Below are 27948 nucleotides of genomic sequence, written 5' to 3' on the forward strand. Positions count from 1 at the left end.
ACGTGAAAAGCATGCATGCATTAATATTGAGGAGGCCAGAGACATGATGAAGCTAGCGGCTTTTGCGCTAACAAATATCTGTATAGTGAACATATATATATATATATAAAATTAAATTAATGGGTTTTAAATCTTAATTATATAATTAATCGCACCATATATGTTGAAATCACTATATTATATATATATATATATATATGCGAAAGGAAATTAAGAATCAAATGGAAATGATTAATTCTTTTTAGAGCCTAAGCTAGCTAGTGGGCTCGCGGGGTGATGAAGCAGTTGCAATTCTTTCCAATTGATAATCAGCATTAAGATCCTGAAAAATGATGATCATATACTTTTACCAACACTATCGATCAGCTAGATCAGTTTCCTACATAATATTGTCTAAGAAACCAAAGAATGTTGTACTCTCTCTCTCTCTCTCTCTCTCTCTCTCTCTCTCTCTCTCTCTCTCTAATAATTAAGCTCTCAAATCACCTGATCATGAATATCATGAGGTTATTTTAAGTTGTTTTATTTTTAATCTTCAATATATATATATATATTTATATATGATCATTTGAATCTAACTATTGGACATTAATTTAATTGTTTTGGAATTGAATATTTAAGTACTTAATTGCTTAATTTCAAGCTTAGCGTTAATGCATGGGTATTATGTTTCGAATTATTACATGCTATATATATATATATATATTCTGAATCCGCGTGTACGTAGCTGTTCTGTTAGTCGCTCATGTATAGTTTTGCCTTATCACTGCTCAATGCAGAATTAGGGCCGGGATGCTTAATTTTGCATGCATGTATTTTGAACGCTATTTCTATATATGATCTGATCTTAAGTTCTGTTAATCATGCATTAAAGGCCGGAGCCTAGAACTTAATTTATGCATGAGATCAAAGTCACCTCTTACATATAAACTTGACATTTGAAATAAATCAAAATCTAAAAATATATTAATAATGATATATATGCAGATCTATATATATATCTGAATTGAATGCACAATAAATTTGAACAAATATCGATCGATCCTACATAATTTGCGAGCGCTTGCTTGCTTTTTATTTCAGTATTCAACTATTACAAGAAATTAAATTACTTATTTGTGACTAATTATTTTTTACAAAATTATTATTTTCAATTAAAATAAATCTATTTTCATCGCATATAATCCTTTTTATTGCAAAAAATGTCAGAAATATTCATTTTTCTTGTAGTATACGTACTACTTGGATTTTGTGTTTTTGTTAATTTCTTTGAGAGAATCATTGGACCAGATGATCAAATAAATTAGACAGCATGACATGCATGCTCTTGATCTCATGAATTCTCAACATGATCGTTATTATGACTGCTCGGAAAGGAAAATACTATTAATATTATATATATCCTAAGTAGTAGTACCCTAACCATTAATTACCTTAACCCCAAAAAAATTCCAAGGTACTACGTACAACCCTAAATCAAGGAAGCATAGCTCCTGCATACCATTAGTTTATGGCTGAAAACACTGCCCACCAGCTTTCCTGTCCCGCTTTATAAAAAAGCAAAAGCAGGGAATAAGAAATTAATAATAATTAAATAAATGAAACGATCAAGAAAGCAAATTAAGGGAAGAAACACATATATGCAAAGTTTCTGAACCCCACCTCTATAAATTTTTTTTAAAAGATCAAAACTTAAGTTTCTTCAACCTCATCAACACAGCAAACAGCTAGCACTATCAATGCTTTTTCAAAGGCTTGTTTGGTGCACATACTAGCAGGAAAGATGACAAAGTGATCAGGAAAGAAAGTAAAAGAGCAAAAGAAGGAAGGGAAAGTAAAGGAATTTTTTCTTTTTTAGTTCTCTTGAAGCTGGGCATCGATTGAAGTGTTTTACAGACGGCCATCACTAGCGCAGCAAATGATGGCTGGAAACCCTAACTGGTGGAGCATTCATCCACCATCTCTCTTTCCTCAATATGCGCACCTTGGATCTTCTTCACTTTCTTTGAATCCTTTGGCAGATAACCAAGAGCCTGACCAGCAGCCATGGAACCAACTACAATTGTAAACCCCCGGCCTCCTCTATCTCTCTCTCCCTAAATTTCTGCTTGTTTGTTATCATCATGTGTAAATCTCCTTATTAGCTCTTATATGATTTGGTAGGACTTTTTCTTAAAATATGCATGAATGAATGATTATGTTCTCAAGTCTTTGCTAAACATAAAATCTTTTGACTTTCATGGGTTTTTTTATCCAAACACAGCTCCTGTTCTTCTGCTTAAGCTTCATGCCGTTCTTAGGTTTGATTTTTGTAATGAAATGATTTGGGGATGAGTTCCATTTTAACTGGTGATTGTTATATATCCAGAGCAAAATTTTCGGCAGGGGATGACGAAAGGTTTGGTCTGAGTAATTTTCATAATAAAAAGTTAGAAAATTGGGAGGACCAAATCTTAAATCCGTCTCCAAGGGTACCTGTTCTTGATATAATTCTAAAGCAAGAGATTTCCCAAAACAACAACTTGTACGGTCATGGAGAGGAAGAATTTCACGCACCTAGATCATCAGCTTGGTCACAAATCATGCCAGTAGTTTCTTCCCCGAGGTCATATGTCACCAGTTTCACTAATAACCATATATTTGACTTCTCTTATAACAAGGTGAAAAGCAGAAATTATCAACATCCAGATCATCCATCTGAGGTAAGAGATATTTGTTTGATTCTTTTTCTGTAAAATTTCTTTATATTCCATTACTAGAGTACCATATAATTTTTCTTGGCACTAAGAGTACTATAGATTTACTGAACCATATTTTCTCTGTTTCTTCCTTTCACTAGAGTGCTAGCTCAACCGTTGGTGGGAGATATAAGAAGGCTAGGATTCAGTCCTCTTCAAGCCAACCACCTCTAAAGGTGACGGTGTGTGTGTGTCTGTTCGTGTAAATGCTTGTGCATGCCTGTGTGTGTCTAATTTTTTGATTGCCTATTTTCTTAAGCATGTAGTATTCTTCTGCTTGTAAGTGGTTACCATCCATCAGCAGACGGAGGAGGGGGGAAAAAAAAGCGAAGGAGGAGAAAGATGATAAGAAAAAAACATGCATGGAATGATAACTACTACATTTACATCCCTCCTACGAGCTAGTTTAACAAAGCAAAGTGATATTCTAGTTTCCCTCGTGTTTATTGTCAAGCAGGTGAGAAAGGAGAAGCTAGGTGATAAAATAACAGCACTTCACCAGCTAGTTTCCCCATTCGGAAAGGTAAAACAAACGTCAAAACACCCTTTAGTCACGTCCTGAACACAATGTAAAGATAGAACTTTTCCCTATACATGATTTCAAATTGCTCTTATTGCTTGTCTTTTTTTCTTTTCTTTTGGGTTTCTTTTTTCACATTAAAGTTAAAGATAGTAAAGATGATCACTTGAGGTGTCGTGGTGTGTTTCCCTTTTGCAGACTGACACTGCTTCTGTTTTGTTAGAAGCAATGGGGTATATCAGATTCCTTCTGGGTCAAATTGAGGTGATGTTCCTTCTTCATATTATTTTATACTACTCTGCAAGCTGCGACTCAGAAACAGTCAGGATATGCAGTTAAAGTGTCCATTATTAATGTTGCTTTTCCTATACATTCTTTAGTTATGGAAGTTGTAAATTTTATTCTCTCTGCCCGGAATGCAGGCTCTCAGCTCCCCTTACTTGGGCAATACATCAAAAGACCCGAGGAACCCGCAGTGTGTAAGTACTCGTATATGTTTACCATTTTCCATTTTCCCAAAAGCCTAACTAAAACTCTCTCTCTCTCTCTCTCTCTCATGGACGCACGCGCAGACAAACACGCATCCCCACACCCATACATACACGCACACACAAAGTAGCTAGCTAGCCAGGCACATATTTCAGAAAGCATATCGTGTGACAAGTCTTTATTATCATACAAAAATGATGAGAGAAAATTTGTGTTAGGTTCAAGGAGAAAGAAATTGTATATTTAATTGTATGCAGCATGCTTTATTGGATCCAACACCCTCCTCAAAAGCAAGTAGAGGAGGCTTTGCCATTGGAAAGCATCTTAATTATGAACTTAAATATCCATAAAAACAAAAAAAAAAAAAAGCGTTGAAAGAACAAGGTCCTCACCTTTAGAAAACTTACTTTATTAACAAAGGTAGAATAAAAGTATCATTTGTGACTGCCTAATTACTTTAGAATCATGAAAGGCTAGAGAAAAAAAAAATATAGAAAATACTAATTACATGACCCTCCCCCTTTTTGGCCCATATATATAGCTGGTGAATGACACCTGCTGCCTGAAAAGGAAGGGATCATCAGCTGCTAACCAGTCAATATTCTTTCGTTTTTATATAAAATATTTATATTAACCTGTCTCCTGAAATTATGATCAGTTGTTTCCCCTTCGATCATTTGATTTTGACTAACTGTTCTTTTAGAGTTTATTTAGCATCTTACACATTATTATTAGTATATCCAATTGATTGCACGGAACTTTAGCATAAATTGGTGTCGAATTAAGATATATAACTTAAGTCCTTAATTTTTTTTTTAATTTTAACAAAACAGAATGGCTAGTTAAACATAAAAGAAGAGATCAAGAACTTGAAATTAATATCCTTGTAAATTTAGACGTATCATGTACATATTCGCCATCGATCGGGACTACCAACATTAATAATTCTATTATATATATGTTGATGATGATGATATGATCTGCATGCATGCAGGATACCCAAGATCTAATTAATAAGCCAAAGGAGCTAAGGAATAGAGGGTTGTGCTTGGTTCCTACGTCTTGCACTCAGCACGCGGTAGGAAGTGAGAATGGTGCTGATTATTGGGCTCCGACTTTCGGCAGTGGGTTTTGAGAGAGATATATATATAGCTAGGCAGCGTACGTGTACCAGCTGGCCAGTGCATGCATGCATGCATGCATTGAGCTTAATTATAATTAACATGGAATTAATTATGATATAACATCATGAGCAGTTAGTTGACATGCAATAATCTAAGGCTGCGTACTTCTCGTAATGCTATGCATGCATTAATTCTACATTCGCGCGAAGAGTTAACACACTTTAGCAGTACTACTACTTCCAGTTAACACTTAATTTCCAGGCTGTAATCTTTAATTTCAGACGATTATGCTATATATATATATATATAGTATCTTAATTTTCCTTAATTAAAGCCATATTATATATAGGATACAAGCTATATATATAGGCTTCGGGAATGAGAAATTCTCAATCGGTATTTTGTTCAGAATTAGAACGATCTGATGATCTTGCTCTTACTCCATTATTTAATATGTTATATTATTCGCTTTTTTCTTAATTTCTTCTATGATCAGTTCATGATCATCCTCTGCAGAAATATTTTCGAGTTATTACGAGGATAAATAGTTTTGGAAGCAGGTAATAATTAAATAACTTAATTTCACACGCTTAATTAGAAGGGCAACTTAATTAAATGCTAAGCTGGAGACGTATATATATATATATATATTTATATATATTTATATATATCGTACCATATCTATATATAGTCCATATAAAGTGACTATATGGACCAAAAAATAGTTTATGATCAGATTAGGAATTATAATTTGTGACGGATTATTTGGGAGAACGACTATATGTGGCGAAAACAAACTATTTTAGTAGGAAATAATTATTTTTACAAGAAATAACTGATCACAAATAAGCAGTTTTCTTGTAGTAACATCAGTTGATGTCTAGACATTAGATTTCTGTTCTTATTTTTTTCGCAGAAGTTAAATAGAATCTTCCTGGAATCTAACAGAGATAACCAAAGGATAAGAAGAATTTGAGCCTTGATCGAACATGGTGGGCTATTAATTTAATTAGCTTTAATAAAGAAAAAAAAATTATTGTTGTATCAAGCTGTTTATCGTGTAAACATAACGGGCCTATAGATTACAAGAACCTTTGCAATTATTAGCGATATTTGACCAGCATTAATAAAACGAATCTCTGATCATCAATAACAAACTTTTATAAACTCAAAAACATCTCGTGCGTTACCGAGGATTATTAACTTTTGATCATTAAATCGCTTTTAAAATTTATTTTTTTATAAATTAAATTATGCCACGTAGATAGATGTGTGATGTAAAAATTTTCAAATAGAATTATTTATACTGTATATATGTCCTTCGGGAAGTAACCAATAAACCCGAAGGAATTGGTTCAGCATATATGCTTAGCATAAGAAAAAAATCGCCTCAAGTTGTTGTCTAGATTTGAGTGTTTCAAGTGAAAGAGAGACAACTAGACACAAAGTGCATCATACAACTAAATTCTTCTATATGTCTATTTGGGATAGCATTAAATGAAAAGAAAAATTCTATTCCTAAGCCTCATACACCACACACCATCCTTTTTATGATTTTTTTAATTTTATTCTCTTACTAAATGTGTGGTATATGAATTATGAGTAGAATAATTCAATTATTTTAAGAATAATAAAACCAAAATAAACTTTAAAAAAATTTAAAAAAAATAAAAAAATTTTGATGTGTGGTGTATGGACTTATGAATAGCAATGCTCGAATGAAAAATAAATAGTACTGTAGGTCTCAATTTATCATTATGCATGATCTATATCTCCCACTTGAGGTCAAGTTCGAACAAGAATTTGAAGAAGACTCGGCAAGAAAAAAGAGATCTAGATGTTGGAAAAGATAAAGATCAGAAGATACTAGGCGGGCATTAACGATGTAAGAAAATACTGCTAGATGCTTCTTGCATGTGTTTGCAACTTTATTTAGTTCTAATTCCTTCAAGTTGGAGATGTTTGCAGCTTTAAGACAGAAGTTGCAACCTTAAGTACCGTTCTGAGTTTTATTCTTTGAGCTGGTTATATGCATGCATGCCCACTTTGCCTTTCCTTTTTTCAACAGATCAGGTATAAAACTCTAGCTTGAACCTCAGGTAGCCTAGCCTAAATATGATATCCTTAATATCTTTGTTGCATTCCTCCCAGCCTTTATATTGATTCAATTCTTCTGCATATTATATGATGTACGAGTACGACGAGCTCATATCATCATGACTAGGGCTATATACATATACATGTACATACATACATACGTATATATAAATATATATATAATATATATGAACACTAGCTCAGAGAAAGACCTAGTACTATTATTATTACTATTATAATCAAAGCTGGGAAAGGAGGTGTAGGAATCCCTGCATCATGATTCCACAAAACTCTGCATGAATAAAACAACACACGTATGCTTTTACGTTAGGTTGTGTTGTTTTCAATCTTCTTGCTGCAACAATATTCCTTTTTCATGTTTGCTGAGGAACTTTCTCTCAGAACTCATTATAGCGGTAGTACTGCTTGTTGTTTTTTCCTCAAGCCAGTTTTTCTTACTGGAAAAGTCGGATAATATTGAAGCATCCATTAATATAGCTAGAGACCCATTGCCAGACTACTTATTTATGCTGCGTGCATGTGGGGGTGGGGGGTTGGCTGATGACCCGAATGTGCATGCTTATCTGGACCCCATTGTCCGGGCCTTTCCGGAGCCACTTTTGTGTAGACTGCACTGGAGTAGTATATGTGGCCCGCGCGCGCTCTCATACGCTCCTCGATTCGGCCTGTGGCACCATCGTAAGCCTGACGTTATGTATAGCATCAGAATCCTAGCTAGCTATGTTGTTTTTTCAAAATGGTTTTCTTAAAAGAAAATTATTCGAATTTTTTACTCGAATTTTAGGATAGTGCCAAGAGAGATAGAGTACATATAAAATCAGGCAATAACTTAAAAGTGCGAAGAGACCTTGATTTGGTTTTCCAGATTTTTTTTTTTTTATTTAAAGGAGCACGATATAACTACTAATAGAAATAAGTCATAGGGAGCGCTTTAAAAATGAATAAATATGAGATGTATCTACATGAAAAAAATTAATTTCTTAATAGTAGACTCTACTCTTTTTTTTTTTTGAGTTTTGCTATGTACAAGTAAGTTTACGTACCAATCTGCATATTAATATTTTTGTCTTTATATTCTAAATTTAAATTAGCACTATTTTTAATAAAGTCTATTTTCTGATCAATTATATTGAATGAGTGCGCATAATCACTTATAATTAGATTTTTCATTTTCAAAATGAGTACGCATCGATGCTTGCACAATCTATGGTTGTATATAACATTACTCAACTGTGAAAGGGAAAGCTCAAAACTTCTTAGAGGGTTGTAGGCCATGAAAAGCACTAGCTAGTATTAAACTAATGGGTGATTATATACACAATATATTTTACAACACATTTCATAACATATGTTTTAAAATAATGATATTTTTATAAAGTGATGTTACTTTTATAAGGTATTTTACAAAAATAAACTTCATTTTAAAACTTAATTATGTATTGTGTTGTGAAAAGTGATGTGTATTTATCATTATTCTTCTAAGAAAATAAGATCGAGCACTTGGGGCATGGGTGTCTGTACCGTCATACGTGCATCCAATGTTTTCCAAAAAATAATTGGAACTCATACATGAGGAAAGTGATGTCACAGCTATAAACATTATTCTTTCTCTTAATTTTGTTAACTTAAATAACTCCTAGCGGTTGACTCAAATGGTAAAAGCTTTTGGTTTGGGAGTATGCTTCCCTCCTGTCTAATTTTTTGAGAGTATTAAATATGGTGAGATTGATCACTTTACGCGTCTATCTCATTATCACTAAAAATTCTAACAACAAAAACATTAAAAAAAATACAAGTACGTTGCCATAATTTTTATCAATTAGATTGAGAAATCTACGTAGCAAGCCACTGGTCCTTGACGCAAGCTGACCAGAGTCGGATCACTGCTTAAAATTTGTGTCCTTGAGAGTGCGCCCAGCAATCCTATGAAAATAAAGCTGGGGTACAAGCCCACAAGGAAGGGGGGGAGCTGGACCAAGCATCCGCTACTGGACAAGGCCCGTGTAGAGTCAGCCTTGTAGCTAACGGGCCTCCTTTTGATCGATATTTCCTGAAAATCCACATTATGTATCATGTATGTATGCATGGCATTGCCATCTTCCGTGGTATAAACGGTTAGGTTTCTCAACTTCTTTTAAAATCTAATAATATTTTTAAATTTCTTGGGTACAAAACTAAAGAATGTATAAGTTGAGAAAACAGAAAATATTATTAGTCTTAAATAAAGTTTAATATATTATATATCATCTAAAAGTTATAATTTAATGGTAATTTAATTACATATATCATTTTTCATTCAATGAGTTTAGCTTAATGAAAAAATCTATATAATTTTTATTTAATAATAACACAAATAGGGAGTGAATAATGTGATTTTATAAGACTAATTTTCATTTAATAAAAATACGTGCAACGCCATAGGACTTAGGAGTGAAGCTCTATACTTTTGCAGAGACTCAGGTGTTCAACATCTTCTTGCAGTAAGCCGTGGAATTGCATGAAATGAGAGCGAAGAACCACATGATGATGGAATGCATACATGCTTGGAAACATAACCTCTGAATGGTATTTATCCATGCCTTTGCGATGCAGCAATCGCCTACTACAATAATTCTGGCACCTACTATTCACTAGTCCAAAAAGTGCAATTTCATCTTGCTGATTAGAAGAACTAAAAAGAGTTGTGGATGAAGCTAGGTCATTATGGAAGACATAACATTAAAGCTGAGCAAAAAGCTTAAAGAAAACCTACACTGGAATCGAATATTATTATGATCCCGAGGGTTAAAGGTTTAACCAAATTAGTATCCAACATTTCTAGGACTTTTGGATCAATAGTTGGATTTTTAACAAATATATGATATAAAAAGCATATATATCTTTTTTATCTGTATCTTCAATGAAGTTTCTTATCTGTTCAAGATTATTCTTATAATTAATTGGGATCACCTTCTTGTAAAAATCCGAATCCTAAAAATGAATGTAATATGCATCATTTGTGATCTCCAGTCTATATTCGTTTACTGCTCAGCCGCCAGCAATTTCTTCAACTCTTTTTTATTCACCTGGAATCAAACATTAAGGGAAGTCTTAACAATATAATTCTTACAAACCCCTTTCATGGAAAGATATGGAAATGAGACTGTTTTCTTTTATTGCAAAACAGCGATGTGAAAGCAATTTACCTTTCCCATAGCATTACGAGGCAGCGAGTCCCATAGGAACAACCGGGTTGGTAGCTGGAGAGAGTTTAAAGAATCAGCTAACAGGAAGGTATGTCATTTAAATCTAGTAAATGTATTTCAATAATACATGAGACATATTTACGCATCAAAATCCAAATCAAGCTGTCTCTACTTATGAAGAGGCACAATATGATGGCATACCACCTGGCATTAAGGACGTGGTTGCCAATCAAATCAAATTGAATAATGCTATTAACTACACCAGTATATCACTTTCATCCTACTTTGTAAATGTGGCATTTTCCATCACCCTTAAATCATCTCTTATTTTTTTTAAAAAAAGAATTCAAAGTTTGGTGGGCACTACCACCCCATCACAGTGGGATAAGAATGAGATGATAATGTGGTATGTAGGATTTTCCTTGCTTGATATATCCATATGAAGGAGGGGAGTAGTGAAAGATAGTTAGGCATGCCATGATACCTTGTATGGTGCAAGTTTTTCTTTAGCCCAAGAGCAGAGTTCCTCCAAGGTTATGGCAGGTTTCAAATTTTCCTCCTGTATTTTCTTTGTGTTTGCATCTGGCACAATAATTGCACAGACAGCTTCTCCGTAATCTTTGTCTGGTAAGCCCAACACACAACATTCTGTGACATCTGGATGCTGCACAAGAGTTTGTCATCGTGATTGTCACTTGATTTATTCAAACAATTTTAATTTTTCTTCCACTTTTGTATGTTTTTGATCAAGAGTTAAGAACTCCTGACAAACAAATAGTAATATGTGATGATGAAAGAAAATGGACATTCAGGACTACAGTATAAGACTAGAGAGGATGAGAACCACGTGCCTCCAAAATAACTGATTCAATTTCTAGAGCAGATAATTTGTATCCACCAACCTTCATAATATCGGCACTTGTACCTGATATTCACACACAAGAACTATTGCTGCTCATACACTAATCTCTGGTTTATGGAATTAATATACAAAATATAAAAAATAATAAGTATTTCAACTGCAATTCACATGAAAGTCATATTCAATGTAGGATGGGAATGGGAAGTGGCTTTGCGCATGTTTTATGCTGAGCCAAAAGAGGCGACATTTGTGTTCATTTTTCATCAGTACCAGGTCTATGAATATACTACACACTGCATTGGACAAAAAAAAGTATCAAGCATCTCTTGGGTCTCATCAACTCCTTCCTTCCTCTAATTACTAAGAAAAAGAGGATCCATGTGTGCTGATGGCTATCTTGGAAATTAAAGTACTCCTTTTACTTACCAAAACAATAAAAAAATCAATAGATCTCAACTAAAAAGCCTGTCCCATGCATAATCTGTGAGATGAAAATTGAAAAGAAAATAATATTTTCTTACGCCCCAAAATGACGTAGTATCCATCTTCATCCACTTTACCAGCATCTCCAGTCCTAAAGAAGCCACCGTCAATAAATGATTCCTTAGTTACCTATACACCACCAAAGAGAACTTGCATGAGGCACAACTCATATTTCATTGTTGTTAAAACTCCTGGGGTGCTAAACCATATTTTATCCTCTAATCCATTCAAATGATCTCACAGACATCTGTAGAATAAAACTCTGAGGTGCCATGACATCTAGGCTATAGGTTATGTAGTCAGTAAAACTTCTACATTAGCGTCAAAAACTACTTATAATATGAGCGTATACCCAACTCTAAAGCATTAATCAGACTTATGAGCACTGTAGCACACAGGGCATATGACATCGCACTGATTAGATTTAGACTTCCACAGGGAAAAAAATCAACCAAAAAAAAAAAAAGAAGCATACAGATTTATAAAGGTCAAAGAACATTTGCTTCTCTGTTTAAGTAGTAAGAATGAATCTGAAAAAAAAAAAACAACACTTGAGGTAAGTAATTGAATGTCCAAATATAGTGTATACTGTGTATTATTGTAAAGACAGAATAGACATGGGCAAGAAGCTGTGTGAATGAGCTTCAACTTAAACGATACCTTCTCCTCCCATAGCCCGTACGAGTAGGGTGGAGGGCGAGGTCACGGGGTGGATCCATTGGGTGTGTAACTTACCACTCAATTGAAAAAAAATGAAACGATACCCATTATCCTAAATGGACTTTTGAATAAATCATCATGATCTACTAAACAATTAGGAATGAATTAGGGCAGAAAATATTAAAAAACGTCAGATAAATACCTCAGGAAGTTTCCAATATCCCTTAAACAATGAAGGGCTTTTAACGCAAAGCTCACCCACCCCATCTATATCATCTCCATTCTTATCCTCCGGTAGAATCTTGACCTATCACAAATGCAAAAAAGTTGCTGATGAGAGAGTCAAAAGAGAAAAAAAAAAAAATCAACAGACATCAATATATTTCATATTGACTTGTATTCTTGTAAGAAATACAATTCGTTTTAAAATACATAAATCTGAGATATAGAAAAAATGAACACCAGGATGTTTATGTTATTCATAAATGTGTAAATTTGAAAACCTTAAAATGATTGTTTCTGTTCATTGGTTATAATATATTATCCACTCAGCAATTACCATAAACTAACATGCTCCAGCCCCCCCGCCCCAAAACAGGTTCACAAACCTGCACACCAGTAAGTGGTTTCCCAACCGTGCCAGGCCTTCCGCATACCTCTTAAAGGATTTGATATTGCCATGACAAACTAAAAACATCAAACAATCAATAATAAGCAGCATAATTTATAATTAAGCACAGCATAAATGCTTCTTCATAAAGTTAATGGATATACTGGAAGAAGAAAAAAAGGGGACTAAACTAGATTACTTACTTCAGTCATGCCATATCGTTCCAACAGGCGATGTCCAGTGATTGTTTCCCATTGTTGCATGACAGGTTGAGGAAGTGCCGAGGAACCACACATCTGGGAAAGAAAAACCGAGAGAGAGAGAGAGAGAGAGAGAGAGAGAGTTCATCAGTTGCCTTTGAAAATGGGAACAACTGAAAGAACATATGGAGGACAACCTCAATATAAGAAGATGAAAAATCTAAAAGCATGTTTGGATATAACAAATTTTGGGAATTCTGAGAAAAAATTTCTGAGGTGTGAGAGTGGTGGGTCCATTGAAAAGATTTGGAAAGAAAAATTATTGAGATGTGTGTTTGAAAGTGGTGGGATCCACTTAAAGTATAAACGTTTTGTGAGAGTTTATATGGGGGTTTTCTAAAACCGGTTTTTATTTTTTTGGGTCTTAGTGAAAGCGTTGGGATCCACTGATGAACTAGGAGAAATTTTTTTGTCAAGTGATTAGGTGAAAATTCTTTTGGGGAGATGAAACTTGAAAGAGTATTTTGGGGTTAAAACATGTTTGTGTGTTGAAGAAACTTCATTTTCTGATTGGCAGAGTCTAAAATTTTATAAAGTGTAGGAAGTCAATCATGAAACAAAATATTCATGGTTACAATTTGAATTGATTCTTTAAGTTGCACCCCACAAAGCATCCTTGCTACCTACCATAAGCCGCAACTGCCTTGCTGCAGAGGCGGAAGCAGCTTGTACCTCTGGATCCATCGCTTCATAACCTTGTATCAATCGAGTGTACATAGTTGGAACCTACATATTATAAAATCATTTTTACTATATCAACTCTCAACTGTGACAATATCACTAACTTGACACTTTAGAAGGTATTATGATTATGATTTCTCTCTCCCCATCATATGTTTATCTTATAATGCCCAATGAATTCTACATAATCCCAGGCATTACACCACAGCTAATTTGCAGCAAAATCATAAATTTGCAACTTCAAAAGGTACATAAAATGGTCAAACCAAGTAAATATTAGGTGATTGAAGGATGCAAACAAAATAACTATCAAGCAGTAGGCAACTAATATAATGCACTGCATCCAGTAAAGGTACACAGGGATAGTAACGGCACTGTAAAAAGTGACCATTATTTACATATGCATGCTTAAGATCAAGACCAGACTTACTCCTGTAAACACAGTTATGGCATCATCGGCCCTAGTCCCCTTGATTGGATATGACTCACACCATCTCTGCCAAATTCCCCTTACACTAAATTTTGGCATGAACTCAACCTTCAATAACACAGCCAGATATATTACAACTCAAAGTAGTGCAAAAGTGAACTTTAATTGTTAACATGGATGGAAAGCAGAAAACAGCAGTTCCAAGTGAAGGAAAAAAGGGCCAGGAAAAAGGTATTAATCATGGATATGACAGAAACCTAATGTAGAATAGATTACCGTTGAACCCGCATAGAGAGGGGCTAGTAAAGCATTAAAAAGCCCATGAACATGTATATAATAAGTTAAGGATCACTGCAACACTGAAGAATTCACAAAATCATGTTTCGTACAGCAGCATCACAGAAGCCATCAAAGTCATATGCACGAGCTGCAATGACATCAAAAACTAACACGGTTTTGTAATCTGAATTATATAAATATAAGGGATATGATGTAGCGGTAGGCAATGCAAAAACCGGTCAGCCGATGTATACCCCCAAGCTTCTTTCAATGTTTGTACCTGAAACTCAACGTCGCAACAAACATCAATGCAAAATTAAAAATAAAATACCACAGGTAACAAAAAAAGGAATTATTGCATATTTATGTAACAGCTTTGTTAAGGCATTTTTGCATTAATTCTTAAGTTTGTCAATAGTAGGTAGAAGTTAATAGATACCATTCATCATCCTGATGTAAGACACTCAGATCAAACACTCGGAAGAACAGTTAACAACAACAAAAGGCTTCAACTTGAACAGCCATCTAAAACTAAATAGTTTTTATTTGACATTAACTTAGAAATAAATATAGATGCCATAAAGCAATAAAGCTATATCGACAAGTATGGTCAGATATATGTCACCTGAAAACCATGAGTTTTTTCACACAAAGCATAGTAGTTTATTACAGACTGAAGGTTTTTAAAACGCATTAAAACTTAAGCGTTACATGGTTTGCATACCTGTGCAGTGATGCCTCTGTGCGTGTGAACAACTCCTTTGGGTTTACCTGTTGTACCACTTGTGTATACAATCAGAGCCGGATCCTCACCTGCACCATTGGAAGTGACGAAGTAGTAGATAATATCATCCTCAATCATGCATGGATATTACTAGGATCTATAACTGCTCAAAAAGTGCATCACCATCTTACTTGAGCTCTTAATATTCCCCTGGAAAATCCCATGTTCATCTATTTCTCCAGGTTGTGGATGATCAGATGCATTTTTCTGTGAAGAAACACTCGGAACGGTTGGAATAAGAGAAAATCTAGCAGCACATTTTGAGGCAACTTCTTGCAGAAACTCATGATGATCGTCAGTACTTAGTACCATGGAGACATCCTGTCAAAAACATGCATAAGAGTTCAACAAAAGCAAGTCTACAAAATCCAACAAGAAACAAACCAGAAAAATTACAAATGAAAGATGGAGGCTGCCATGAATTAAAACTTCTTCCTGCATTTTATTAATCTGGACCATAAATGATGTTGGTCATCTTTGGCACGATCATTTACAAATTTTTTTAAAACATTCTAGGACACACCGAATCATTCATCACATGTAGCAGCTCAGCCTCAGGGTAGGAGAGTGCAAGCGGAACTGCAACACCTCCACTCAACCAGATCCCTAGCATTCCAGCAACAAACTCAGCTGAAGGTTTGGCCACAATTCCTATTCGAGCTCCACAAAGACATCCAAGTTCTCCCAAACCATCAACAGAGAGAGAAGACTCTTCTTCATATTTGCTTTCTTTGGAGGCCTGATAACCAATCAATAATAATAGATGAGTATAGGATAATGATGAGTATGACAGACAATTTAATATTAATCTCTTTATTGGGTAATTAAAAAGAATATTGCTAAAGTCCAGTGAGCCAAACTTGAGGAATTCTTTTACTTCAATTATGAATATGGGATCAGTGTAATAGAATAGTTGCATTCCTATAGAACTTCCATAGTGCTTCCAATTCACAATACACGTCACATACCCAAGGATGAGGTATATACAAGTGTACTTGAACTTCTTACTCACAGTTTTTAAGTCATTACTGCTTAAAATATTAGATATCTTCAATGCCGAGGAAATGAGTTGTACGTAGCTGTAACTTTGCTTATCAGCTCTAATAGCTACACCATCACCAGCCGCAGAACCTTGCTTGACAACTTCTTTGACTACCTCCATAAATGTACCAGAACTTGATGCTGTAGAATAGAACAAAGAGCATATTGTTAATATCTTTTTTAATATCTTAATGTTTCTCCAAACCCATTAGCCCTCGCAACCAAAAACCCAGCACAAAACAGGGACTTATAGTTTCTTAAAGAGAACCATGGGCACATAGTTTCCATCATAATACCCCATTTCAATATCATGGCATTCGTATAAAAATCAAATTCAGACATATACTAATATGATCTTAATTTCACTACATCATGCGAAATAGAAGCCATAGAAAACTTTTGGACCCAGAAAAATAGAATGGCCCCATTGTTTATGATAGAATAATGAATCAAGGTCCAGAGTAGGAAAACTTTAAATTCTTAATCATCATCATAATTTGATGGTATGGTAATTGCGAATCGACACATTTGATTGAAGACAGTTGGTTCGTGCTTTTAAATGATATTTAAAACACAGTGAAGCCCTTCAATAATAATCGCAAAAATACGGGAAAGGAATGCAATTCCCCATCAGCATCAAGGATTCAACGAAATTAAAAGGAATAATGGTATCATTTCAAATAAGAGAAACTTATTGATCGCATGGAGCATGGTTGAATTTAAAAAAGAAAAGCACAAAAAACTGAAAACGACAGAAATTTGGTTACATGCAAGAACATCTAAATAACAAGACCAATATCAGTCAAGTCTAATCGCTACCATCGCATTCCAAAATCACTTTCATTGAACAACAACATCACACATGAATCACCTACATATGCATACATGCATGCGTGCATGCAAAATTTCATATGCTCTGTTTGGTTTCCGATGAACGCATTACAAAAATGAGAAGAGAACGCAGCTTCAACAATCGAACCAGCAAAAAAAAAAAACCCTCCAAAAAGTCCAGGCCAATTAGTCAGTCATTTCATCGAGCACAAAGCGTAATACCCAAGACAGACTCTTTATACACTTCATCTCCGCATTTTTATTCTCAGCAACCAAACACGGGATTCCCAAACAATCAAAAAAAAAAACTGGGAGAGGGCAACATCGACACTCACACGAATACAGCCGGGATGGATGGACACGAGCAAGAGGTGTCGTCAGCCTCCTCAGCAAAGAACCGAAAGACAGAGTAAAAGGAGGCCTGAACAAGTGGTAGTTAAAGGACTTAAATGAGGATGGACTCATTGGGATTGAAGTAGGTGTGGAATGGGCAGTGGATGAGAATAATAATTGTGGCGCCACAAAATCTAGGTGTGCCTGATTTTATGTTCTGGTTGCGGAGCGGGTCGGTGCATGTGATCCTTTGTTTTTCATGCAATTCAACCACCTGCAGTGCACTGAAAGGCAACAGTTGGGTTTGCCTTTCAGAGTTTTCTTTTCGGAAGCTTGATAGGTTTTATATATGCAATCCTTTAATGGCTGTAAATGCAAAATGGCAATGGCCGATTCAGAAAAGAAAACAGCATTGATCAGTGCTTTAATAATTAATTTAATGTGTAGAAGTTGAGTATGTTAAGACAAAACAGTGTATTTAATTAATTCGTTCTTGGAATCTTTTATGACTCCTCGGCGTTACAAACGGACTAATGTTTTTCTTTTTTGTAAGGTTGTATTCGATGCGAATGTCTTATTGACATAAATTGGACTCATTAGAGCATCATTGAGTATTTAGAGGTAAAATATACTCATAATAGATTAGTTAAATTTTAAATAATTAGAATTTAGTTATAGTGACTTCTAAAATTTTTTTAAAATTTAAAAATTACTCTATATATATCAAATACATATTTTATTAATTATTTATCTCTTCCTTTTTTTTCTATCACATATTTTATTATAATTGATATAGTAATTTGAGTTAGTGATATATTAATTTAATTATAATATAATTAATAATTAATATATAACAGATAGAATAATAAAATATAATAAAATTAAATAAATTAATAATTAAAATTATTAAATATTTTTAAAATTATTAATTACTCATTATTATATAATTAATAAATAGAGAATCTAATGTAGAGATTTGATATAAATAATCAAAATCAAATTTATCTTATATTATTTTATTATTATATAATAAAAAAATAATTATTACAATATAAAAATTTATATAAATATAATAATTAAAAATTAAATTTATCTTATATTTATAAAAAATACCTTTTAACTTTTATTAATCCAGTAGAAATGCTTTTACATCTTTTTATTTTAGTACGTGATTTGAAATGTGATTGGACTATAGAAATTTTTTTAATACAAATGGCGTGTTTTGGTTGGTCATTTTGTGACAATCTTGAGGTGTCAGTTGCTTTTTCGGAGTTTCCGAGAAATTTCTCCACATGGGCTGCTATACAAAAACCACCACGTTACGAAAATGTCCTTTTTATCTTTTTGGATCATTGTATTTTCGTTTTGTTAATATATTAATTAGTATAATAGTATCTTGCTCATTTACAACAAAATAGAGAAAGAACATGTCGCCAAGAAGAACTCTTGCAAAATAAAGGGAAATTTCTTGGAAAACAAAGAACGCAAGTACCACGTATTAGAAGTATTTTTCCTTCTGTTTAGTTAGTTTAGTTGTGAACCTAGTTATATTGATTTTACTTAGATAGTTTAGTTACTTTTAAACTTATTTTTCCCACCTCTTTTTTTGGCTTATATAAAAGAACACATATGTACATTTGTTTAATGCAATATTGATAGAATTTGCAAATTCCTTAGTTCAAAACTTATCATGGTATCAGAGATAGGTTTGGTAGAAGAAGAAGAGGCAACAAAAGGTATGCTTGGAACCAAAACAGATCTAATATCACGCTATCGTTCTTCTTGAAGGACTAGAGAAAAAACTTTGTTGATTGGAGGCAGAGGATCTATGAGAAAGATTGGATGTAAAGTTTGCAACATGATTAGAAGAATGGACAAGAGGTAGAGAATTAGATGTAGAATTGGAGGGTCTGCCTTTTGATCGATATCCAGGAGGATATCCATGCAACTTAAAATATTTATCCACAATATGCCCTGGAATGTAACAATGAGAGCAAATAGGTCTGCAAGTGGAAGGTTTGGCCATATGAACATATCCAACATGTGTAACTGGCACAGAAATACCGTTTGACAATTTAGCAAACGAGTCATGTACAAGTTGAAAGAACTTGAAGAGATAAATAGAATGAACTATGTGGTCCGTGACACCAGTATCAATGATCCATTCATCATGAGGTAGGTAAGGAAGATGTGTTGTGTTGAGAGAAAAAACAGAATGTGGAGGAGAGAAGGAACACTTGCCAGAAAGTTGATTAAGTGGAGATGTTACCAGATTTGCTATTTGTGGTGAAGGAGCTTAGGATTCAGAATGAAGGAGTGCCAAAGTTGTTGACATTGCTCTTGAGTAAGAGGCATTGAAGGAACAAGGAATACATATGGATTTTCTTTGTCCCAGAGAAAATATGCTTTAGACATATTATTCAATCGATATACCCTTTTATCATTCTTATCACCAAAAACAGAAGGAAAAATACATCTAATACCACGTGACTGATATGAATTCAGGAAATAGCACAAGAACTACTCTCTCTCTCTTTTTTTTTTCCTTTCTTTATTTTATCAAAATAAGCAAAAATAATATAAAGAAAATAATATAATTTTTTTACAGCCAATTATACTTGAACAATGGTCTGCTATCCAAATTTCCATCATACTCACCATTCACATGCCACTGTCAATTATTTGAGAGTAACAGATGTACAGCAGCACGCTAATGATTTTCTGATAGGGAAGGGAGAGCAGCAAATAAACTCAGGTTTCGAAATGACTTAAGGATTTGTTCGGAAACACAAACCATCTCATCTCAAAAATTTTTATAATTTCCTTCTCAAATATTACTTAGTTCAAAACTCTATGTGGCGAGTGAGTTCGTTACTTCTTAGGTAGAAACAACTGGGAGAACTTTAGACAGGGCTAGAAAAGCAAGTACAGTGCTTAGGCAGAAGTCGCACGGCGCACTTGAATATGTCAATCAAATTTATGCAGTGAGAATGGAAGAGGAGTAGTCTGTAGAAAGAATTCAGGGTCTATCAGGTGTGTACTACATTATATTTAAAAATTCAATCGGAAATAAAATCAATGTGCTCGAGAATTAAATATATATATATATATATATATATATAGTTCATAGGAGATACTGAAGAGGCCCTCAAGAGTGAGCATTCGATGAATGTGTCCTTCCCAAGTTCTCACTTCTCCAGCCACAGCCTCATTTGGGAAAGATGATCACTTTGAAACAGAACTTGGAGAGAACAGACTTCAGTGGTATGAGAACATTAAATGTGAGTTATCTGTCTGCAAATAACAAAGATGCAAAAATTTTGAGATTGGACAAAGTTAGCATCGATCAGAATAAGGACTCCTCTCCATATGTCAGTAAGTTAACTGTTCCAGCAAATTTTAATTACCTCTACTCGGGTGGGAGAAGCGCAATTTCTATTTCTTGGAGTGATTTTCCTTTTGTTTCCAAGACATTGGTCTTCACAAAAAACACAGCCAGCAGACAAAAGGCAGCAAAGATTGTATACAGTACTACTGCCCCTATTTGCTCCAGTAAGCGCAAAAAGAACAGACCAACAAAGAAATTCATTACCTGTAAGGGACACTGAAGTTAACTAACAAGATGGTACAAGAAGTTCATGAGCAATGTTTATTGGCATGTCTGGCAAGTATTTATTTAAACTTTTTCTCAATGAAAAAGATAGAGAGCGGAAAAAAATATCTGCCCACAAAATCATAACAGGAAGAACTGCAGAAAACTATTACCCAATGCACAGCCATGCAAACCGCCATTGCCTTAGCCCGAATCTGGCCAGGAAATATTTCTGAAAGGAGGAGACCAGGGACTGGACCAGCACCAAGAGCAAACGTCAGGACAGATCTGCATTTTTATTTTGCTATTTAGCAAAATTTTCAAGCCATACGTATTGATAAAAATCAAAAGCTTCAAAATATATCTAATTCATATAAATTTGTATTAACAGTAGAGAACTTTTTAGATGCATATGACTTTAGATTCATCAATGAGTAAGGTACGAGATTTTATACTCTGTTCCGCATATCATACTGTACATGTATCACATTATATTTCCAATCTTCTCTGGCTACAGTTTCAATTGCACCCCAAACTTGCTTGGAGAGAATGAGATTTGGATCCAATATAAAACAATGGCCAATTAACACATTGATTCAAATGCGTTCAGTCATCACGGGATAACTGAAAAGCACATTTTAGGCATCTGAATATATTCATCAAGAGCTTTTGCAGCTTTGGGTTTCATTTCCGTTTTTCATTTTTAGTCTCTGTTTGTTTTTATTAACCATCCAAGTTGCAGCTCATTGATCACTCACAACAGCATGCCACCAACTGATAGATACAACGCTCCAGAGCCTGATGAAAATGAATTTGCTGCAATTACTTGAAGTCCCATGGATAGCGCCTAAGCCAATGTGTAAAAGAAAAGTCATGTGACATGAGAGTCTAGAAAATACAGGTTTGAACTCAATAAACAGAAATGTAAGATAGCATTACTGCTGCAGAAGACACAAACCGACAATCTTAAAGAAGCCCACTAGGAAGACCTTGTTTAGAGGTTTGGAGATAGTAATAACTATGTACTCTAACAAAGTACCAAAAATAAAAGTAGAGAAAATTTGTGGGTGTCACCCCAGATATCACCTCAGTCCAAAAAAAAAAAAAAAAAAGAAAAAAAAAGACCAACATGGAGCCTTAATGTGTAGTTTTTTGGTCAGCACAAAAGCATCATCTGTCCAGATATGATACTATTCGATCAGATAAAGTTATTTTTCCAAAAAATAACTTTATTCAGCAAAAGGTTTCTTTTTACTTACCATGCCCGAAAAACTTCCAAGAAGAAGTACCTTCCTTCCAAGTTTATCCATCAAGATCATTGCAATTAGTGACCCTAAAATAGGCAAAAAATGGTAAAGAAGATGTTTGACCATTTGTGCAACTAAGATACGTGCTAGTAAAGCCATCAGTACCCAATAAATTTGCAATCCCCACACTTATGTTTGCGATATCTGAAGGTATGCCGAAGCTCTTAAAGACAGTCGAAGAGAAATAAAATACAGCATTTATGCCAGATAGCTGTTGTAAAGCAAAAAGGGTAGATCCAATGAAAACCACTGCAAACGTATAAGTTACAAGGAAATCACTCAGAACAAAACACAGATGAAACAAAATATAGTATAGAAGAACTCCTATGCACCTTTGAAATGACGGCCATAAAACAACTCAGAGAACTTTATGGTATCTGTCTCATCTCCTCTGTCTGACATTGACAATTCCGCCATTGCAGATTTGACATGTAATCCTCCTAGAATCTTCTCAAACTCAGCTTCAGCTTCAATACCTCTCCCTCTCTATAGCAAGTTTAGAAACAATCATGACATTGTCAAATCACCTACAAAGGTTCGATGATTCAAAACAATTGTGTAGACCTCCATGACAATTGCTCAGTTCTCCCAAAGCATGAACTGTTAAAAGAATGGACTAAAAGTGGACATGATATTAATGCATTAACTTACAAGAATTTGTGTATGCATGTATTCATGCATATACAAAGGAACAGAAGCATTAGGCTACTCATGAGAATATAGGAGGCTAAGAAAGTAAAACATGATAATATGTGGGCGCAATGGTAGCATGTAATCAGATCAACTGCCTCTATAGGAGTGTATTCTATTTACATCTTGGACCTTCATGGAAGACTCTGCCTAAATTGTTTAGTATCTGAGAGATGAATTGGTTATAGAAGCTTCTAAAACTGTCATATAATGTTCCCCCCAAAGCAGTCAGTATTGGAGAGAATTAGGAGAAACACACACGGGCCATTGCTCCATGCAATAGGGCTCCAAGATTATTAATCAAATGAATATCTCCCAATCCATTAAAAAGGTAAAATACAAAGAAAATCAATTGCGTGTCTGGCTTGAACCCAGAACTAAATAATGTGATATGACCCACTATTTAATATTAAAATAAAAATCGAGTAAGTGGGCAAAGCATCCTCTACACCGGTCGTACAAAACTACAATACTGATATAATCATAGGATATCATGTGTGGATAGGATATCATGTGTGGACAGGGTTATTCTGAAGAAAATAACTTCTTAAAAATGGCATTGGTAAATTTGGGATAAAATCCAGATCTCTCATAACTGCCCTGACTACAGAAACTTAGAGCACAGCGCAAAGGTGAAAAGTGTTGAAATCAAACAAAAAACTGTTTCAAGAATAATGATTACTTATTAAAAAAAAAAGAAAAAAAAGAATAATGATTACAGAGAACAGCTGATGACCTTGAAAAGCCAGTGGGGACTCTCAGCACAGAACTCCATGGAAACAGCAAGTAATGCAGCAGGAATGGCAGATACCCAAAAACAAATCCGCCACCTGAGTACATACAAACTGCTTATAAAATGTTCAGATAGATTGGAAAAAGTCATAAAATTTCCAATGTTTCTTAATTCACGATCATATCTTACCAACCAACTATTTCCTTAGCTGGGAGTCCGATAAAAAGAGCTCCCATAAGTCCTAAACATGTAGCAATTTGAGGGAAGCTCCCAAAAGTACCCCTTACAAAAGCTGGTGACACCTGCTCATTTCGATGAACCACGAGTTAGTATTTAGCAAAATAATGATAACAAATAAAGACTCTTAAAGCATACCTCTGCCACATAGAGAGCTGCAACAGATGGGCCAAGACCCATCCCAGTCCCAACAAATAACCTCCCCAGAAGCATACCCCACAGACTTTTTGTTGTTGCACTGTAAGATCATGTTTGATTAATTTTCTAAGCTTCATAACAGTTTGAATGGCGCACAAAGAATATTTACTCAAATGGTATGGAAGCCTTTAAGCAAGAAACAAGCGGAGGAAGGAGGGGAAGAACAAAGCCCAGCCTAAATAAAGAAAATCAAACGTGGAGTACTGCTTTACAGTGTGGTTATAATTGTGAAACGATCCATGACCCATTTCTTGTAATATGTTCTTCTCAATCCATTATGCAATTTAAATTATAAATTATTATCAGAAAGAACTGAAAACACTTTTTGAAGATAGGATAGAAATAATGAACCTGAACACACACGATTACTCAAACTCCATGATGGTGAAATGAAAGAGATTATGGGTAAGTAACCCCCACATTTTAATTTCAGTACCGTTCTACCAAGATTTGTAAAGTGAAATGACTGGATGAGGCAAGAAGTCTCACTAATAGCAGGCAAACTCGACTAGAGTCTGCATACGCTATCTGATACCAATAAAGGATCTATTCTAATTACCAATAAAGCTTATTCCATTCTCTACAAAGATGTACATCAAAGCAAGAAAGAGTGGAAAATGCCACAGTTTTAGAAGATGGATTTTTAAGGAAAAATAGTAAGGTATGCCTCCAAGTTCAGTTACCTCATGGATGCACCAATTATCATTGGTAGAGCACAAAATTGAAATGCTCTTCGACGTCCAACCCCATCTACTATCCAACCACTGAATAGAGATCCAGCAAAGGCGCCTCCTAAACATGTGCTCACCACTAAACCTTCATTGAAGAAAGAGAACATATAAGGTAAACTTTTTTTTTTTCAAATGCATATAATAGAAAGATTCATTGCATTAAGTACCTTCAGCCAAGGTGTTCCCACTGAAGCCAAGGTCTAAAGAGATGCCTTCTAGAGTCTCATTTATCACTCTGCATTAAAAAGCAACAAAAGAGAATATATCATTTTGATTTTCAAAACATATCATCAAGGAGAGAAAGAAATGATGATTATGAGTTACAAATATTAGGGACATACCCAAGATGGTAGCCAGCTAGGAATGAAGAAAGAGTTGCCACAAGGACATGTGGCAAAGAACGTCTCCATGGGGGGTTTCCAATATCTTTGCCATTCAGAAAATGTACTAAAGCAAACAAGAGAAGTAGTCCAACTGTTAGTAGCATCCATCATACCATACACGATTTTCTTGAGAAAGACTAGTGCTTTCAAAGCAAAAAGCGAAAATTGTTACAAGTTTTAGATCCTAACACGGAAATTTAGAATAAACCGTGAAAAGTGATTGAGTAATTTAAAATTACCCGAACTTCCTTCTTCGTCATATGCATTTATATAGTCCCTCGATGCACCACGTTTGTACATCGAAGATGCATCAACATAACGTCCCCGCATAGCACACTTATCAGAACCTTCTCCGAGAGTTGGAAGAGAATTTTGTACAACAAACTGCAACACCAGACCAATCTCCAATCAATCCGATTACGAATTAATTCCATTGTTTTTACTACGTACCCATAGCCATATGCCACGCCTTAATAAATTTTAAATTGGCAACACCAAACAACTGCGTTGGGGAACCATGCTAGCACTGGAATTGCAGAAGAAATTCTCAGATCTGATGCAATGGTTGTATTTGTATTGATAGTCGCGTTATATATGTTCATCCTACTACTAAATTTTCAAGTTAAATATACACCAAAATTCATACGCAACCAGATACATACATAAATATATATATATATACATACATACATATATATATATATATAAATACATTCATACATACATACATACACATATATATATACATACATATATATATGCATGCACTGAGTACATGCATACATATATAAGTTATGCATGCAGACGCGCACACACGTACAAGCTGGTTAACGAAAAAGAAGAAGATACACTCATAGATGGAATTTAATTTCAATGATCGAATATATCATACATTAAATCTTCAAGTTCATGAATGGATGCAAACTAGGAAAAACAGTAGAATTTTTTTAACAAAGAAAAAAAGGATGAGGTATTGAATCGCGACTAAATGCGCGCGCCCGCAGAGAGAGAGAGAGAGAGAGAGATTATTCGCAATGAGCAAGATAAATGTGCTCGAAAACGTCACCGTTTCCGAGTTCAAAAAAGAGGAAAAAACGACTCGCCATTTTCAAAGAGAATGAGAAAGAGAGAAAGCAAGAGCTCCCCACCGGAAACAAGGAATCGGAAATATCAACACATTATAATTACAATAAAAATACCGAAGTATATAGGAAGCATCACATGATAAAAAAACAAATAAATAGGTGTACGTTTGTGTGTGTATATATATATATATATATATATATTTATAAAGAGGGAGAGAGATGTGAAATTCAATTACATATTGTATTTCGAGCAGATGATTTAATAACTTTCACACGCTGACATATTAAACGATCCGATTGAATTCCACGGCTACTGCATGCAGCGAGAGAGATATATACCTGATGAAGAAGGGGCCGGTGGGGTAGCGTGCGCCGGGGGACACTATCAAGTGAAAAAGGTGATCAGTGTCAGCTGAAAGGAAATCCAGGTTACAGGAAGAAAGGAGTGTATGTCTCTTTGTGAGAGAGAGCGAGAGAGGGACGGTGGTGATGTGATTGTTGCAGAGAGCATTGGGCATTCGGCATTGCAGGCTAAATTTAAACTTTCTCGGCTAAATATAGCTGTGGACCTGTGGTGGTTTTTGTAGCGAAGAAGCAAAGACAGCCACGAAGAAGCAGCTGGAGGCATGACCTTTCCGAGAGAGAGAGAGAGAGCGCTTCGGTGGACCAACACCTGTACGTTATTTTAGTCATAAACAAAAAGAAAAAAAGGAAAAATAATTTTGTTATATGACTTTTTTTTTTAAATATTTGTATGACTCCCATTACATGTATATTACGAATAAAAAAGAAATAAATAATTTCCTAATTATTTTATCCGTATAATAATAAAACGATAACTTTTATTTTTAAAATATCTTTGAAAAACTTTCATATATATATATATATATATTTCGATTTTATTATTTTTATATAACTAAACCCTTCATTTATAATAAAGTTGTAAAAAAGCTAAAAAAATTATAAAACATCATTTTAATTGGACTCTCTTGAAAAATTAAGTTATACAACCAGTAATGATTCAATACTAAGATGTATAAGTCCAGCACGTTCTTCTCAAAAAATAATGGAATACGTCATTAAAAAATAAACTTTTTATGTAAGTCTCATGTTCATCGTATAAAAAAAAAAAGAATAAAAATGTAATACATAGAATTGTATTTTAAAAGTTACAAAGTAGAAGATTTTGGGAGATATTTGGTAATAATTCTCATCTCATCTCATCTATTTATCAAACATCACTTAAATACAAATACTTTCAATCTAATCATTATAACATTTTCAAACTAATAATTACAACTTTATTAAATTTTCACACAAAAAATAAAAAACAACTCAACTTTTTCAAATTTCAAAACAAAAATAATATTAAAAAATAATATTTTAATTTTATAATATTTTTTATTCAATTTTTTCTCTCATTTTTTAAAATACAAAAAATACTTAACTCAAACTATCTCACTATTATTCATAAAACATCTTACTACTATATACAAAATTCTTATCTCATCTCATTCCCCAAGCATCTTCTAATCGTAACTGTTTTAAAAAGATTCTAAGATTT

General features: G+C 34.3%; 2 protein-coding genes and 1 pseudogene across 5 annotated transcripts; 1 reads left to right on the forward strand and 2 right to left on the reverse strand.

Annotated features, from left to right (window-relative positions):
• Window positions 1-1671: 1671 nt before the first annotated feature.
• On the forward strand, window positions 1672-5192 carry LOC109007841 (transcription factor bHLH68-like). The gene is made up of 7 exons (XM_018987699.2): window positions 1672-2064; window positions 2369-2702; window positions 2840-2914; window positions 3196-3261; window positions 3457-3522; window positions 3681-3737; window positions 4742-5192. Exons 1-7 carry the CDS (start codon window positions 1919-1921, stop codon window positions 4880-4882), a joined length of 885 nt encoding a protein of 294 aa, XP_018843244.1. The 5' UTR covers window positions 1672-1918; the 3' UTR covers window positions 4883-5192.
• A 4515-nt stretch (window positions 5193-9707) lies between these two features.
• LOC109007840 lies at window positions 9708-17823 on the reverse strand (annotated as a pseudogene).
• Window positions 17824-20570: 2747 nt separating this feature from the next.
• On the reverse strand, window positions 20571-27049 carry LOC109007839 (probable plastidic glucose transporter 3). Of its 4 annotated transcripts, none has more exons than XM_018987693.2 (15): window positions 26724-27049; window positions 25539-25683; window positions 25258-25363; window positions 25084-25151; window positions 24869-25001; window positions 24126-24225; window positions 23940-24052; window positions 23754-23847; window positions 22660-22813; window positions 22433-22576; window positions 22280-22353; window positions 21779-21867; window positions 21194-21308; window positions 20836-21020; window positions 20571-20722 (listed from the first exon to the last, which is right to left on the reverse strand). In XM_018987693.2, exons 2-14 carry the CDS (start codon window positions 25627-25629, stop codon window positions 20838-20840), a joined length of 1464 nt encoding a protein of 487 aa, XP_018843238.1. In that variant the 5' UTR covers window positions 25630-25683; window positions 26724-27049; the 3' UTR covers window positions 20571-20722; window positions 20836-20837. The 4 variants fall into 4 exon arrangements, with proteins under 4 accessions (XP_018843238.1, XP_018843236.1, XP_018843240.1 ...); XM_018987691.2 differs by having other exon boundaries at window positions 23754-23862; XM_018987695.2 differs by lacking the exon at window positions 22433-22576.
• Window positions 27050-27948: the final 899 nt, after the last annotated feature.

This window comes from Juglans regia, chromosome 12, assembly GCF_001411555.2.
Source record: "Juglans regia cultivar Chandler chromosome 12, Walnut 2.0, whole genome shotgun sequence".
In the NCBI taxonomy this organism is placed as follows: Eukaryota; Viridiplantae; Streptophyta; class Magnoliopsida; order Fagales; family Juglandaceae; genus Juglans; species Juglans regia.